The sequence below is a fragment of the Chlorocebus sabaeus genome, chromosome 22 (genome assembly GCF_047675955.1).
Source record: "Chlorocebus sabaeus isolate Y175 chromosome 22, mChlSab1.0.hap1, whole genome shotgun sequence".
Taxonomy (NCBI): Eukaryota; Metazoa; Chordata; class Mammalia; order Primates; family Cercopithecidae; genus Chlorocebus; species Chlorocebus sabaeus.
In genome coordinates, this window is record NC_132925.1 from 54,631,951 (window position 1) to 54,648,143 (window position 16,193).

The following is a 16,193-nucleotide window of genomic DNA, read 5'->3' on the forward strand; positions in this document are numbered from 1 at the left end:
ACTGGCCATGTGCCATTACGTCACCCCACGCCAGCCAACCACAGGCGGTACCGAGCTGCACCTGTCCGGGCTTTAAAGGGCCGCGGGGCTAGGGGACGACGTTTGCCAGCCCAGCCACGGAGACGTAGACGCGTGTGGGCCACATGGGTAGAAAAACAGCGTCTGCCTTTATTCAAGTCCCGTCCCCGGCCCCAGGTCCCACCCCGCGTCCAGGCGCGGGAGTCCCCGGGGGATGGAAGTAGCTATCCAGGGCTGGCTGAAGGGCCCGGGACACGTGCTCCGCCCTCTCTTGGAGCCGCCCGGGACGCGGGGCGCGGGGCTGCTGCAGGGCCCCCAGGAAGTCCGGCAGTTGGGAGGGCAGTGAGAAGACGGGCACGGTACGGAAAAGGGCGGGTACGGAGTCCGGGTGGAGCAGCCTGTCGAAGCAGGCCCCCACGTAGCGGCCGGGCGCCCGGCCCTGCAAGAAGTCGGGCAGCACGCAGCTGAGCGAGGCACGGAAGGCGTCGTGTGGGCCGTGCGCCCCGGGCGCGGACACCCCGTCCTGTAGCCACTCACTGCACAGTGCCACCGCCCCGGGCGAGAAGAGCAGGACCACCACGCCGCCCTCCTGCAGGGTCTGGCGCCGCTGCGCGTGGAACCAGGCCACGGGTCCCTGCGCGCTCATTTCACGACGGCTCCACAGGTCTACGGCCACGCGCAGCGGCAGCTGGCACAGCGCCGACGCCAGGGCGCCCACCAGGCGCTCGAAGCCCGAGTCATCGGCTGAGTAGAGGAGCAGAGCCGCGCGGCCCCTGGCGGCCGCTGCCGGAGAAAACAGATGGGGAGGGAAGAGGTGAGCTGGCACAGGCCTGGCCCCCCCGGGGCGGCCCCCCGCCCGGCGCGTGCTCCCACTCACCCCCCGAGCGGACGTCCTGTTTCAAGAGCCTCAGCCACCCTGTTAGGGGAGAGGGGCGGAGGCAGCCTGTGAGCTCGGCCGCCACCTTCCCTCGGAGAACTCCCACAGCCACTCTGGTCCTGCCCCTGGGGAATGGGGAGCCGGGAAGCGCTCACCTTTCGCGTGATCCTTTTTGAGAAGGAGGATGAGGGAAAGCGCAGCGGCAAAGAGTAGGCAGGCCAGCCACAAGAGGGCCCAGCGCTTGTGGATGTCTGGGAGACCCATGAAAGAAGAGTTAGAAACTTACACTCACTTTCCACAGAGGAGAAAAACTGAGACTTAAGAGAAATTATTTGACAGCCGCGCGCGGTGGGTCACGCCTGTAATCCCAGCACTTTGGGAGGCCAAGGCGGGTGGATCACGAGGTCAGGAGTTCAAGACCAGCCTGGCCAACATGGTGAAACCCCGTCTCTACTAAAGATACAGAAAATTAGCCGGGTGTGGTGGCGCACGCCTGTAATCCCAGCTACTCGGGAGGCTGAGGCAGGAGAATCGCTTGAACTCGGGAGGCAGAAGTTGCAGTGAGCAGAGATCGCGCCATTGCACTCCAGCCTGGCTGACAGGTTGAGACTCCTCTCAAAAAAAGAAAAATATGATTTGTCCAAAGTCCACAGCACAGTGTCAGAGCCAGTGGATGAATATAGCTCCATCTGTTTAGGGGTCTTTGAATAAGTAAGGTCACCTTCTGCCTCAGTTTTCTCCTCTGTAAAGTTGTAGCTACGTCACAGGGTTGGTATGAGGACTAAATATATTAATATATAAAGCACTTAACACAATGCCGAGCATCTTAAGTGCTAAAATGTCAGCTCGTATTATTCTCCCCTAAGCTAGGGTTGCTGGGCCCTTGATCTTGCTGTCCTGGGTGTCTGCAACTATCTAGTGTCCCTGCCCTGTCTTTTTTTCGCCTCCAATCGATTCACCTTGAATTAATTCATGGCAGCCTCAGAAATCTTTTAAAAATGTAAATTTGGGCCGGGTGCGGTGGCTCACGACTATAATCCCAGCACTTTGGGAGGCCGAGGCGGGCGGATCACGAGGTCAGGAGTTCAAGACCAGCCTGGCCAAGACGGTGAAACCCCATCTCTACTAAAAATACAAAAATTAGCCGGGCATGGTGGCGGGTGCCTATTAATCCCTGCTACCCGGGAGGCTGAGGTAGAGAATTGCTTGAACCTGGGAGGCAGGGGTTGCAGTTAGCTGAGATTGTGCCATTGCATTCCAGCCTGGGCGACAGAGCGAGACTCTGTCTCAAAAATTTAAAAAAAAAAAAAAATTATATATATATATATATATATAAATTTGATTGTAACTCCTGCTGCTCTCAACATAAGATCTAAATCCCCTACATGGCTCCTGCATCTTTATCTCATGACAGAAACTTGCCTATCTAAGACCCTCTCTCTCTACCCCCTTCCCCTAGCTCAGTCTTCAGAGTTTTGCTGAAACCTTCCCCCTGAGCTCTTCACCCCTCCCAGGTCAGGTCCACATTGTATGCATTTACAGCACTGAACACTTGGTGGTGCTTCAGTAGCTCACACTTTAAATGTAAGTGACTGGCTCATGTCTTGCTAGTCTTCTAGGGATAGGGGGCAGGGATTTATCTTTTTGGTGTTCCTGGGATCCCTGCAAGCTCTCATCATATTTTTTGAGTGAATGAAGGAATGACCCTCTGTTTATCTGATCTCAGGGAAGGACAAGGCCATTGTGCTGTGCCCAAGAGTGGTACCTGTCAAGATCCCCGCTCCTGGTACAGAAAGGAAAGGCAGTTCTTACAATACTCACATTTGTCCACGGGGCAGGCCCACAGCGCTCCCAAGTCATCATCCCATAGCTGTAAGATACAAACAGAACCAAATCCAGGGCAGCAGCCAGGTGTTTAACATTCACCAAGCTCTGGTGGCCTGATCTCCAAATTCCCAGTATCAACTATGCATATCTCCCTGCTAGGGTTCCTGCAGCTGCTCTGCCTTTGTTTGTGCTGTGCCCACTGCCTATGGTGTGACTTCTTCCATACCAAATCTGGCTTATAGGAAGAAATTCTTCCGGAAGCTCTCCCTGGAACCCAAAACTTAGCACCTCTAGGTGTGGTTATCTGTTTACGGGTGTCTAGCCAACAGTGTGCCCCTTAGGGATAGGAACTATGCTTCGTCTACTCTTGTTTTGTTTTGTTTGAGACGGAGTCTTGCTCTGTCGCCCAGGCTGGAGTGCAGTGGCCGGATCTCAGCTCACTGCAAGCTCCGCCTCCCGGGTTTATGCCATTCTCCTGCCTCAGCCTCCCGAGTAGCTGGGACTATAGGCACCTGCCACCTCACCCGGCTAGTTTTTTGTATTTTTTTTTTGGTAGAGACGGGGTTTCACCGTGTTAGCCAGGAAGATCTCGACCTCCCAAAGTGCTGGGATTACAGGCTTGAGCCACCGTGCCTGGCCCTTCGTCTACTCTTAACTTTCCCAGGGCTGAACATAAAATAAGCCTAAATAGACAGGAGATGAGTGCTAGTTTTAGGCCTGTTGCCCCTGGGCATTGAGGTGGGGCCCTTCTGCCACCAGCTCACCTGCAGACATTGGCCTGACTGCAGGTCTTGTAGTAAGTACTCTCCAAGGCGAGCTGCCCTCTGCCAAGACAAAGGATGGGGGCACTGTTACCTGGAGGTAGTACCCTTAGGGCAGCACCTACCAGGCTACAGCTGGGTAGAACGGGGTAGACGGGATTGGGAGACTTTGGTGATGCCGCTGAATATGGCCCTGGTCTGAGTCACCCCCGTGTTCCCAGAGACCGGCACAGGGTGGATGGAGTGAAAATTTGAGGCCAGGTGTGAGATGCATTTGGAGAGATCTGTGGAGGAGGGTCACCCAGTCCTAACCGTGGAGGCTTTGCTGGGTAGTGAAGTACAGCCACTGGGTTCCAAGGCACAGAGGGATCTGTTGTCCTGGGGGCCTCGTGTCTCCAACAGTAGCACATCGTCTTTGAGAGGCCCCAGGGAGTCTGGAAGGGGTGAGAGGCCACTCTGACCAAGACCCAACTTTGCTGGGATTGGCCACTTGCCCACCTCCCATGCCCTGACCTTCACCCCTAGGAGGTGGCCCTGTCCCAGCCACCCCCAGGCCCAACTCACCAGCCCACAAGCACTCCTGCAGCTGCAGCTTCTCCCAACTGTTCACCTGCTGGGAAGAGACCATGGTTAGGGCCACTAAGAAAAGTGAAAGCCAAAGGCAGAAAGACCAGAACAGGGCAGGCAACAGAAGGCCTGTTGGGTTGGGAATCTGCACTCAATCTGATCTTGAGCAGATGTGGATTCAAGGCTGGGTGATTAGGAGTCACTACATCTTTCTCTGCCCCAGCCTTGTGAGGTCATCTGTGTAAAGTATCTTCTGACCCTAAAGCTGTTTTTATGTCTTACAAAGCATAGTTCCCCTCTCATCTAACCTTCTCAAAGAGATTCCCTTCTCACATGACCACCCTGCTAAAAATTGCAACCCCAGTCCCACCTTATCCCTTTCCCATAGTATTTGTATGCAATTTTAAGATATTATATAATTTATTTACAATGTCTGTTGGCTGCCTTTGTCCATTACAATGTAAGTTCTATGAGGGTAGAGATGTTAGGATCTATCACAAATGCCTAAAACAGTGACTCGCACTGCTAAAAACATCTCGAATGAGGGAATATTCTTATAATCACCCTTTGAAACTGTAGAGCAACCCATTCTACATGTATGGAAATAGAATAAGGATAGCAATAACAAAAGTGGCTACATTTATTGAGCATTTAGTCTGTATGGATTCCTAAGGGGAAGCACTTCTCTTATTTCATCATCACAACCACTCCATGAGGCAATTACTGTATTATCATCTGCATTAAACAGATGAGGAGACTGACGTTCAGAGAGGTGAAGGGACTTGCCCAGGGTCCCACACACTGCTAAAGTAAATAGTGGAACTCCCAAAGAGGAAGCTGGCAACCACTATGCTTTAGCGGCCCAAGAACTAAGACCCCCTTGGTTGGGGGGTCTGCCCAGGTCCAACCCCCAGCCCAGCACTCAGCACCCCTTTCTGACCTGAACACAGAGGTTAGGGTGGACTTTCAGCAATGGGAACTCGAGAACCTTCTGTGGAAAGAGAGGAATGGGTGGGATCACAAAAGGGGGACCCTGGTTCCCCACTCTCCCCTCACTACGGGAGGTGTCCTCTGCTTTACTTACGTCCACAGTGACATTCTCCCAGGAAAGCGGCGGGACCAATGGCTGGCAGGGGTCCCCACCTGGAGCCTGCCAGCACAGTGCGGCTTCTGCGGGCAGCGAACACGGCGCGTCCAGCAGCCAGCTCTGCAGGGTCAGCAGTCGCAGCCGGGCTGCTCGCCAGAGGTTCTGGTGTGCACGGGGGTCTGCAAGGAAAGGGCGCAGTCACCACACGCTAGGCACCCATCGCTCGCAATGCCCCAGCCCCAACCCCAGCCCCAGGCCGGTCAGCTCACCCTCCCTGAAGGGGCAGATGTTTGTCCTAACGGAGTCAGGTTCCAGAGGCCACACCTGGAAAGGAAACGGTGGTCTGCTCAGGTCCCCTCCATGGGCATGTGCCTGGCCCTCTGCTAGACACTGGGGACACACTCATTCAGCAGACAGTTCACAAGTATGTGCTGGGTCTTCTCGCCTTTTACAAAACCTGGAGATGCTCACATCTAGTCTTCCAGCAAACATAATGCTGGGCACTGGCAAGATTTTCATTCAACAAACTTTTTTTTTTTTTTTTTTTTTTTGAGATAGAGTCTCGCTCTTGTCACCTAGGCTGGAGTGTAGTGGTGCAATCTTGGCTCACTACAACCTCCGCCTCCCAGGTTCAAGCGATTCTCCCATCTCAGCCTCCTGAGGAGCTGGGATTATAGGCGTGTGCCACAACGCCAGGCTAACTGGTTAATTTTTGTATTTTTAGTGGAGATGGGGTTTCACCACGTTGATCAGGCTGGTTTCGAACTCCTGACCTCAAGTGATCTGCCCCCTCGGCTTCCCAAAGTGTTGGGATTACAAGTGTGAGCCACCACACCTGGCCCATTCAACAGACTTTTAATGGGTGCCTACCATTGTGTCTTAGCAGTATGGCAGGCACAAGGGACCTTGGATAATTAAATATTTATTTATTTATTTATTTATTTATTTATTTATTTATTGAGACCGAGTCTTACTCTGTTGCCCAGGCTGGAGTGCAGTGGTGTGATCTCGGTTCACCACAACCTCCGCCTCTTGGGTTCAAGTGATTCTCCTGCCTCAGCCTCCCGAGTAGCTGGGACTGCAGGCGTACATCACCACGCCTGGCTTATTTTTGTACTTTTAGTAGAGACTGGGTTTCACTATGGTGGCCAGGCTGGTCTCAAACTCCTGACCTCGTGAGCCACCCACCTTGGCCTCCCAAAGTGCTAGGATTACAGGTGTGAGCCACCATGCCTGGCGGATAATTAATTTTAATTCATTCCACAGTCACTTTGTGAGCACCTGCTATGTGTCAGGGAATGTGCTAAGTTCTAAGGACACATTCATTTATTCTTTCAACAGACGTTTTAAGAGTGCCTATTACATGCATAGCTCTGTGCTAAGCACTAGAGGTAATATATAAATTTATTCATCAAGCCTTTAGTTAGGAACACCAACTATGTGGCAGGCATTGTGTTTGGCAATGAAGACATTTAAATCACAGCATACATCTCATGAACATCTGCTGTGTCCTATGGCTGTGCTAGGCAGTAAGATTTATTCACTCATTCAACAGTGAGGACCCTCATACTGTTACCTTGTTTAAAAACAAAACAAAACAATGAATAGGCGCTATATGCCAGGCACCATGCAAGGCTCTTGCAAAGCTATTACATTTGAATTAGATATGATTTGCTTGCTTTCAAGGAAATCACAAACTCACACTTGTAGTAAGGATAAATTATTTATATAAATTAGTAAAGCACTCACTCATTTCATAATATTTATTGAGCATCTGTTGTGTACAAGAAGAAATTAGATGCCCAAATAAGAAAGGAAGTGATCGAGCTGGGTGTGGTGGCCCATCACCACAAAACATTAAAAAATGAAAACAGGCTGGGCACGGTGGCTCACGCCTGTAATCCCAGCACTTTGGGAGGCCGAGGCGGGTGGATAACGAGGTCAGGAATTTGAGACCAGCCTGACCAACATGGTGCAACCCCGTCTGTACTAAAAATACGAAAATTAGCCAGGTGTAGTGGCGTGTGCCTGTAATTCCAGCTACTTGGGAGGCTGAGGCAGGAGAATGGCTTGAACCTGGGAGGCAGAGGTTGCAGTGAGCCGAGATCACGCCATTGTACTCGCCACTGCACTCCAGCCTGGGCAAAAGAGTGAAACTCCGTATTAAAAAACAACACCACAAAGAAGGAAACAATTAGCCAGGCATGGTAGCCCATGCCTGCAGTCCCAGCTGCTCAGAGGCTGAGGCAGGAGGATCCCTTGAGCCTGGGAGGTTGAGGCTGCAATGAACCGTGTTCATGTCACTGCACTCTAACATGGGTGACAGAGCAAGATGCTGTCTCTAAAAAAAAAAAAAAAAAAAAAAAAAACCACAAAAAAAAATTTTAGGAAAATAAAAGAAATGAAGTGATAAATGGACAAGGAAAGATAGAAGTGCAAGGGGATTTGGAACTAGGAGAGGCTGGGTGGTTGGGGAAAAGCTTTGGGAAAGAGGTGAGGGTATTTGAGGTAATGGGAATCACCTGAGAAAAGGCAGGGAGATGGGTGTATCTTGGTAAGTAGCTCCACTGGATGTAACAGTGCTCTCATGAAGGGGAATCATGGGGAAAATACAGTGAAAAGGCACCACTGGGGGCAGAATATGGGCCCAGAATGCCAAGAAAGTGATGGGAAGGGAGAGGAGCTTGGAAGTATTGAAACAGTCTAGAAAAGAGATGATAGAGCCCCAAGCTGGACTGAGATGGAGAGGAGGGGGAAAGAGAATGAGGGACATTAATGTCAGAGGTAAGATGGATGAGACCTGATGACCAATTAAATGTGCAATCAGGGGCCAGTCATGGTGGCTCATGCCTGTAATCCTAGCACTTTGGGAGGCCGAGGCGGGCGGATCATGAGGTCGAGAGATCGAGACCATCCTGGCTAACAAGGTGAAACCCTGTCTCTACTGAAAATACAAAAAAATTAGCCAGGCGTGGTCACAGGCACCTGTAGTCCCAGCTACTCAGGAGGCAGAGGCAGGAGAATGGCGTGAACCCGGGAGGCGGAGCTTGCAGTGAGCCGAGATCGCGCCACTGCACTCCAGCCTGGGCGACAGAGTGAGACTCTGTCTCAAAAAAAAAAAAAAAAAAAAAAGTGCAATTGGGGCCAGCCACAGTGGCTCATGCTTATAATCCCAGCACTTGGTGGGAGGCTAAGGCAGGAGGATAACATAAGCCCAGGAATTCAGAACAGCCTGGGTAACATAGCAAGACCGCATTTCTACACAAAACAAAAAAACTAGCTGAGTATGGTAGTGCTCACCAGTAGTTCCAGCTACTTGAGAGGCTGAGGCAGGAGGATCACTTGAACCCAGGGGACTGAGGCTGCAGTGTGCCATGATTGTGCCACTGCACTCCAGCCTGGGCAACAGAGTGAGACCTTGTCTAAAAAAATAAATAAATGTGCAGAGGAAGAGGAAAGAGCCAGCAGGTTTAAGCCTGGATGTGGCACACATTCTTATAACAGCCCCAAGAAGCTGTTACTATTATTATTCCCATTTTATAGATGAGAAACAGGCTCACAGAGGTGAAGTGACTTGCCCAAGGTTACACAACTAGCAAATGGCAAGAGCCAAGATTCAAACCAGTCCAAGTTCGTAGCACATGCTCTGCCCCCCAGGGGAACACAAAGACAGAACTGGAGGAGTAGGGAAAGGCTTCAAGGAGAAGGTGACATTTGAATGGGGCCATGAAGTGTCAGTAGGAGTTCTGTGGAGGATCAGGGAGAGCATTCAGGGAATGTAATAGACAGAAGGCATAGGACAGCAAGGGTCAAGGAAGGGCCAGCCACCCCAGGGAGCCACAGTCTCCACCTCAATGAATGGTTTGAAGAATGGTGAGACCAGGAAGGCAGGGATCACCCCCATCATCATCTTCCCACTCCTCTTCTGGCACCCAGCTGGACTCTGCTCCTACCTGAATACAGAGGCAGGGAACCAGGTCTGTGTGGTTCAAGGTAATGATCTGCGGTCCAGTCTGTGGAACAAATAAAGGAAGGAGGTTGGAGAAGATAAGGAGGAAGAGGAGGACGCCAAAGTCAAGGAAACCAGGAAGGCAGAAGTTCCCCCACCAGTGTTCCCTTGCTTGGGGTGAGTCCTCTTCAAGGGTCCTCTTTGATAAGGCACTGCGTCCTTTGCACAGGCACTGGCCTACAGTGGGAATGGACTTGGGAAGGGGGAGGCCTCACCAGGTTTTTGTGCCACCGGGGTTTTGGGGAGCCCTGGACCTGATTCCAGTACAGGGAGAGGCCAAAGTGCTGCTCCTCAGAGACATTCAGAACTAGATGCACATTGTCACCATCTGCTGACACGTTGAGCCAGGGCAGGGCTGGTGGGAGAGGCAAAGAGAGAGAGCACAGCTTAGACTTCCTCACCTCTTCTGCATACCTGACTGACCCTTTGGAGTTTCTTTCAAACCCCTTAGACTGGGAGGCTCTTGGAGGACAGAGCGTGTGTCCTCACCTCAGACCAGACTTTGCCCCTAGCAGCTGCCCAGAGCTAAGCCTGTGGAGGCCCTAGTGTGTGGTCTGAGGACAGCTATTTTCCCTCTGCAGCCAGAAAGATCTGTAACCTCTTTAAAACAAGTCATTTAAAACAAGTCAACTGTGACCTTTCTGATCTCACCTCTTGACACTTGTGTCCTTTTTTTTTTTTTTTTTTTTGAGAGGCAGTCTCACTCTGTTGCCCAGGCTGGAGTACAGTGGTGTGATAGCTCACTGCAACCTCCACCTCCTGGATTCAAGCGATTCTCTTGCCTCAGCCACCCGAGTAACTGATTACAGGCATGCGTCACCACGCCTGGCTAATTTTTGTATTTTTAGTAGAGATGGGGTTTCATTCATGTTGGACAGGCTGGTCTTGAACTCCTGACCTCAAGCAATCCTCCTGCCTCAGCTTCCCAAAGTGCTGGAATTGCAGACGTGAGCCACCACGTGCAGCCTATGGCACTTGTGTCCTTAATAACTCTGCTGCAGTGTTATTAAGGACCTCCTTACTATTTCTCTCTCTCTTTTTTTTTTTTTCTTGAGACAGTGTCTCATTCTGTCACCCAGGCTAGAGTGCAGTGGCACAATCTTGGCTCACTGCAAGCTCCGCCTCCCGGGGTTCACGCCGTTCTCCTGCCTCAGGCTCCCGAGTAGCTGGGACTGCAGGCACCCACCACCACGCCCGGCTGACTTTTTTGTATTTTTTGTAGAGACGGGGTTTCACCGTGTTAGCCAGGATGGTCTGGATCTCCTGACCTCGTGATCCGCCCACCTCGGCCTCCCAAAGTGCTGGGATTACAGGCTTGAGCCACCACGCCTGGCCCCCTTCTTACTATTTCTTAAACACCCCTGACATACTCCCACCCCAGGTCCTTTGTGCTGGCTATTCTCTCCTCCCTCAGATATATGGCTCCTCTCTCACCTCTTTCAGGTCTCTGCTCACCAGAGTGAGACCATCCCTGACCTCTGCCACTCCCAACCTTCCCCACCCCTTCCACAAATGTTCTCCTTAGCGCTAATCACTGTCTAACTTCCTGCATTCTTCACATCTCCATGTGTTTGTTGTGTCCTTCCTCACCCCCACCCTGACCCTGACACCAGTTCCATGGGGTTGGGGTTTTTTGTCATCTTGATTTATTGATTTATTAATATTTCCAGTGTCCAGGAATTTGCCTGGTACACAGAAATTAATAAATATCTGTTGAATAAATGAATCAATGCCTACTTAATGAAGGAAGAAATGAAATGCATGATATATATCTGTGTTTTTAAAACTCTGGTGTTGAATAGTCTTTAATGGGTTGCCAAAGAGGCAGGCCAACTTTAATCTTAAGAAGCCAAAAAGAAAATGAAGTTGAAAAAATTTAGTAATTCAGAAATCACAGTATTTATGTATTGATCTGGGTGCTAGTTATGCAAGTGTATACATACATAAAAATGAATTGACTGGAGGCCTCGACTCACGCCTGTAATCCCAGCACTTTGGGAGGTCGAGGCGGGAGGATCACGAGGTCAGGAGTTCAAGACCAGCCTGGCCAACATGGTGAAACCCCATCTCTACTAAAAATACAAAAATTAGCTGTGTATGGTGGTGCATGTCTGTAATCTCAGCTACTTGGGAGGCTGAGGCAGAAGAATCACTTGAACTCAGGAGGCGGAGGTTGCAGTGAGCTGAGGTCGCACCACTATACTCCAGCCTGGGTGACAGAGCAAGACTCCGCCAAAAAAAAAAAAAAAGAACTGGACATGAAAATCAGTATCCTTTACATACTTTTATGTATGTATGTTATACACAATAAAAAAGAAAATATAAAACCAAAGCAAAATCCAAATAGTACATGGGAAAAAAGTCAGACCCTTGACTTTCTTAGCTTTTATTTCAAGTTTTTTGTTTTTTGTTTTTTTGTTTTTTGAGACAAGAGTCTTCTTCTGTCACCCAGGCTGTAGTGCAATGGTGCAGTCTCGGCTTACTGCAGCCTCTGCCTCCCAGGCTCAAGCGATTCTCCTGCCTCAGCCTCACGAGTAGCTGGGACCACAAATGCACACCACCATGCCCTGTTAATTTTTGTGTTTTTGGTAAAGATGGGGTTTTGCCATGTTGCCCAGGCTGGTCTCGAACTTTTGAGCTCAAGCAATCCTCCCACCTCAGCCTCCCAAAGTGCTGGGATTACAGGCGTGAGCCACTGAGCCTGACCCAAAATTCATCTTTCTATTCCCAGTGCTTAGCACAGAGGAGCAGATACTGCAATTAATGTGTTATGAATGAATGAATGAATAAATGAATGAATGAATGTGTTCTGTGAGCTTCTGAGATGTGACAGCCCATATCAGAAGTGGACTCCAAGGGTCTCTCATACTCTAGACCCTGCCCCTCCCTCCTCCCAGCCCACTGGCCCTAGCCCCTACCCCAGCAGCTCGGGATGCTGTTCCGGACTTCGAGCCCCCTGCAGTCTGGGGAGAGATCACAGAAGAGCCTCCAGTGGGGCTGGGGGCCGAGGAAAGAAGTGGGGGCAATCTGACTCCCAGGAGGGCATTAAGAATGGCTCCCCATCCCCTACATACCACCCACATCTATCCAATGCTCAAAGCACCTTCCCCAGGGGCTGGAAAGCCATGTCACCCAGGGAGAGAAGGCCCGAGGGACTGACTCTGGGAAGGATTAGAGCACAGACCCCTGCCAGAGAGTGGATGGAGGCAGAAGAAGGTGAAAGCAGGAGGGGGAGTGACCAAAGGGGACAGAGGCTATGGGGCCAGGACTTGGGGGTCCACTTACCAGGCAGCTGCTGTGTGAGGTTGAGCTCCTTCTCGTACCTGGGCTGAGTATAGGACCAGATTCGTACCTCACTCCCTAGGGCAGCCTCGAAGCAGTCATATACTACAGAGCCCTGTGAGGAGAGGGGTGGGGAAGGCTGGTGGTGCAGGGCTCAGATCCAGGCCAAGGGCTGTGGGATCATCTGCAGGGACCACTCTGCTCACTGCCCTTCTCCCACAACCAATGACTGTATTTATACTGTATAGCCTGAAATCTACCATTCACCTTTCCTTCAAGGGGCCTCAGTTCTAGAGCAAATGTCCTCAGTAAGAGTGTCACCAGGACGGGAAAAGGCCCTAGACATTGAAATCCCTGCCCCACCCTGCTGTGCTAGATCACCTGGCCAAAGCTAAGGAGATGAGACACCCCAGTGCAATGTGGGACACCTTTCCCCACGGAAATGGTTCTCCCATTCAACCCAGTGCCTCAGTGTTCCTTACAACTGCTTGTGACATGGACCAAGCAGATGTTCTCCCAATCTACAGTTCTCCAGATAAAAGGATATTGGCTGGCGGCTGGAGGTTGGAGGGTTTGAGTGATTTGACCCCAGTGGAAATAGATCTTCCAAGCACATGTGGCCTCCTGAGGCAGGGAGAAGCCCCGACACCCTGCCCCATGGTACTTACACCATGGTAAGTATACCATGCTATGTATGGTAGGACTCTTCTTTTGGTCCAAGAGTACAGAGAAGTGCATCCAGCCCACAGACCTCCCCTTTTCAAGCCTCACTTTCTCTATCTGGAAAATGAGGATAATAATAATGCCTAGTTCATCAGGTAGCTTTGAGGATTACAAAAGAATTAAATTTATCGAAATTCTTCAGTGCCAGGCATTACATCCAGTGTTTTACAGGTATCAATTTAATTCTCATAACAGTCATATGAGGTGGGACTATTCTTTTTTTTTTTTTTTTTGAGACGGAGTCTCTCTCTGTCACCCAGGCTGGAGTGCAGTGGTGGGATCTCGGCTCACTGCAAGCTCCGCCTCCTGGGTTCACGCCATTTTCCGGCCTCAGCCTCCCGAGTAGCTGGGACTACAGGCGTCCGCCACCATGCCCAGCTAATTTTTTGTATTTTTTTAGTGGAGACGGGGTTTCACTGTGTTAGCCAGGATGGTCTCGATCTCCTGACCTCGTGATCTGCCCGCTCGGCCTCCCAAAGTGCTGGGATTACAGGCGTGAACCACCATGCCCAGCCGGGACTATTCTTTTTTTACATGGCCAAAAAAAAAAAAAAAAAAAAATCTTTAGGAGATGTTTCACAAGGAAGTTACACAAATAGCCAATAAGCATGTGAAAAAAGTGCTCAACTTCATCAGTCATTGGGAGATACAAATTAAAACCACAATGATAAACCGCTACATATGCAGTAAAATTATTACAATTACAACACCTATGCTTGTTTTGGCACCACATATACTACAACTGGAACAATACAGAAAAGATTAGCATGGCCCCTGCCTGAGGATGACATGCAAATTCATGGAGGGTTCCATATACTTAAAATTCAAATATATTTAATTTAAAAATAAAATAAAATTACACCATCAAGTGCTGGCAAAGATGGGAAGCAACTAAAACTCCCATACACTGCTGGTGGGAGGGTAAAATAGTAGAAGCACCCAGGAAAACTGTTTGGTGATTTCTCATAGTCAAGCATATGAAGTAGAACTATTCTTATCCCCATTTTACAGACATAAAGGCTGAGGCATAACAGGCTGAAGGGACTTGGCCACAGCGCTGATCAGAATCAAAAGAATAGTCCCATCTCACATGGCTGTTGTGAGAAATAAGTTGATACCTGTAAAACACTGACTGTAATGCCTGGTACTGAAGGGTTTCAATAAATTTAATTCTTTTGTAATCCTCAAAGAGATAATGCATGTGTAAGTGTTTTATTGGATTTTAGGTTTAGAAGGTTATTATTATTATTATTTTGCATACCACAGACTGACCAAACTGCACAAGGGCAGCAGGCACTTGCACCTCCAGCAGGACGCAGCGGGCAGTAGGGTAGGCCTGGAAGGAGAGCACGACTTGGGCCTGGAGAGAGGCTGTGGGCAACAGGGCAGGGGTCGGTCAGGCCCAGGAGTGGCAGGCCAGGCCTTGGCATGGGGCACTTGGGCCAGCCAGGTTCTCCTCACCATTCCTAGGCTCCTCCACCCCTGAGTCAGCTGCTCCTCCAAACTTTTCCTCATCTTCAGGTTCTTCCCAGTGCCCTAGAAGGACCCAAGAGCAAGGCCCTGGGTGAGGCCCCCTGCTCTGGGCTGACTGGCTTTGGGGTTGGCTTCCTTCTGGAAAGCCCAGTGCTGGGAAGCAGAGGCTGGGGAGACCACACTGGCCTGGGAGTCCTTCTGCTGGTGTCCTCCAGGAGAACACTGAGGATGCCCAGCGCTGCCTGAGAGATTCTCTGGCTCTCATGCCCACCCCAGATACACTCACATGCATTGTCACAGGATGACTTGCTCACCATGCACGGCCAAGTGGACAGCCACACGCACACAGAGGTCACAGTAGGTCTCCTTGTGGCACCTCAGCACCAGCTCTGTCTGTAGGTGCGTAGGCGCCAGCACGGGGCCCAGAGCAGGCACGATGTCCCCAGGCAGGCAGAGTATGTCACTGTCTGTGTGTGGAGGGGTGGGTGGGAGCTGAAGCTGTTCCAAGCCCAGAATTTGGTGGCACCTGACATACCCAGAGAGCCAAAGAACTTGGCTCTCTGGGGCTGAGGTGGGCATGGAGGGCATGGACCTGGGGGACAGCTCTGCTCCCTTCAGCCAACCTGGGAAATTCTTTTTGAAAGTAGGGATACTTACCCCAGAGGTGGCAGGAGAGGCCCTGGGAAGGAAGGAAAGGAGAGTCAGAATTTGTGCCCCCACCTTCTAGGCACTGTTCTCTGCCTGAGACCTCCACCTACCTTTTTCTGGGGCTCCGTATTCCCAGACCCTCCCAGAGGAAGACAGACCCAGCTCTTGCCCCTTCCCCATTCTTCTCTTCTCCCATCAGTACCAGACAGACCAGACAGGGCAGTTCTGGCGGTGGCAGCAGTGACAGGAGCCAGGCTAGGGCTTTGCTGAGCCAAGAACTGAACTCTGAGCCTTCCCCCATCTCCCCAGGGTTCCAGACTCACCGGAGAGCAGTGGGTAGCGTCCTGAGGCCCCACAAGCCTCTCCAGAGAAAGGACAATGGGGCTTCGACCTAGTGCCAAGGACAGCAAGAACCAGGGCACAGGCATCTTCTAGATGCCAGGCAGCACCCAGGCCTGAGGCCCTGTGCTGCCCCCCCTAAGGGGGGCAGACACCCTACCCCTGACCCTAGTCAGCCCGTGTCTGTGGGTGGCAGGGGCTGGAATCCCTCCCCAGCCTCCAGAGGGGGCAGAGGGGGCTGTGCTGGATAGTTTGTGCACTCCCTGTCCTGCGAGTTCCAACTCTCGTCCTACTTCCAGTCCAGAGTGGTTTCGTTTTGGCTCCCGGCAGGCAGCCGACTGTTCCCGCCCCTCTCTGTCCCTCCCACCACCACCAGGCTTGGGAGCCAGCAGCCTTGGACTAGGGTGGTGGCCCCACCTCCTCCTCCTTTGGCTCTCCTCTCCCTCTGCTGACACCTGGCTGGGAGGGGCCCCTGAAGAAGACAGCGAATGCATCATGGCTGAGTAAGGGAGCTCTTACTCACTCCAGCCCTAAGGCGGACACAGCCCTGGAGTCCTGGGCCCACTAGGTCTCCCCTTACTA

General features: G+C 51.3%; 1 protein-coding gene and 1 non-coding gene across 9 annotated transcripts; one reads left to right on the plus strand and one right to left on the minus strand.

Annotated features, from left to right (window-relative positions):
* Positions 1-148: 148 nt before the first annotated feature.
* IL17RC (interleukin 17 receptor C) lies at positions 149-15,954 on the minus strand. 8 transcript variants are annotated; one of them, XM_007985173.3, is made up of 19 exons: positions 15,596-15,954; positions 15,282-15,303; positions 14,939-15,091; positions 14,613-14,687; positions 14,413-14,522; positions 12,432-12,543; positions 12,065-12,109; positions 9,362-9,501; positions 9,091-9,150; positions 5,407-5,461; positions 5,135-5,316; positions 4,991-5,041; positions 4,048-4,093; positions 3,796-3,917; positions 3,487-3,546; positions 2,717-2,765; positions 1,051-1,146; positions 896-934; positions 149-801 (listed from the first exon to the last, which is right to left on the minus strand). In XM_007985173.3, the coding sequence occupies exons 1-19, from the start codon at positions 15,698-15,700 to the stop codon at positions 173-175; spliced, it is 2,151 nt and encodes a 716-aa protein (XP_007983364.2). In that variant the 5' UTR covers positions 15,701-15,954; the 3' UTR covers positions 149-172. The 8 variants fall into 8 exon arrangements, with proteins under 8 accessions (XP_007983364.2, XP_007983363.2, XP_007983367.2 ...); XM_007985172.3 differs by having other exon boundaries at positions 4,048-4,096; XM_007985176.3 differs by lacking the exon at positions 12,065-12,109 and having other exon boundaries at positions 4,048-4,096.
* LOC119625987 (U6 spliceosomal RNA) lies at positions 13,868-13,970 on the plus strand. The gene has a single exon (XR_005242200.2). It is a non-coding gene; the product is annotated as a U6 spliceosomal RNA (small nuclear RNA).
* Positions 15,955-16,193: the final 239 nt, after the last annotated feature.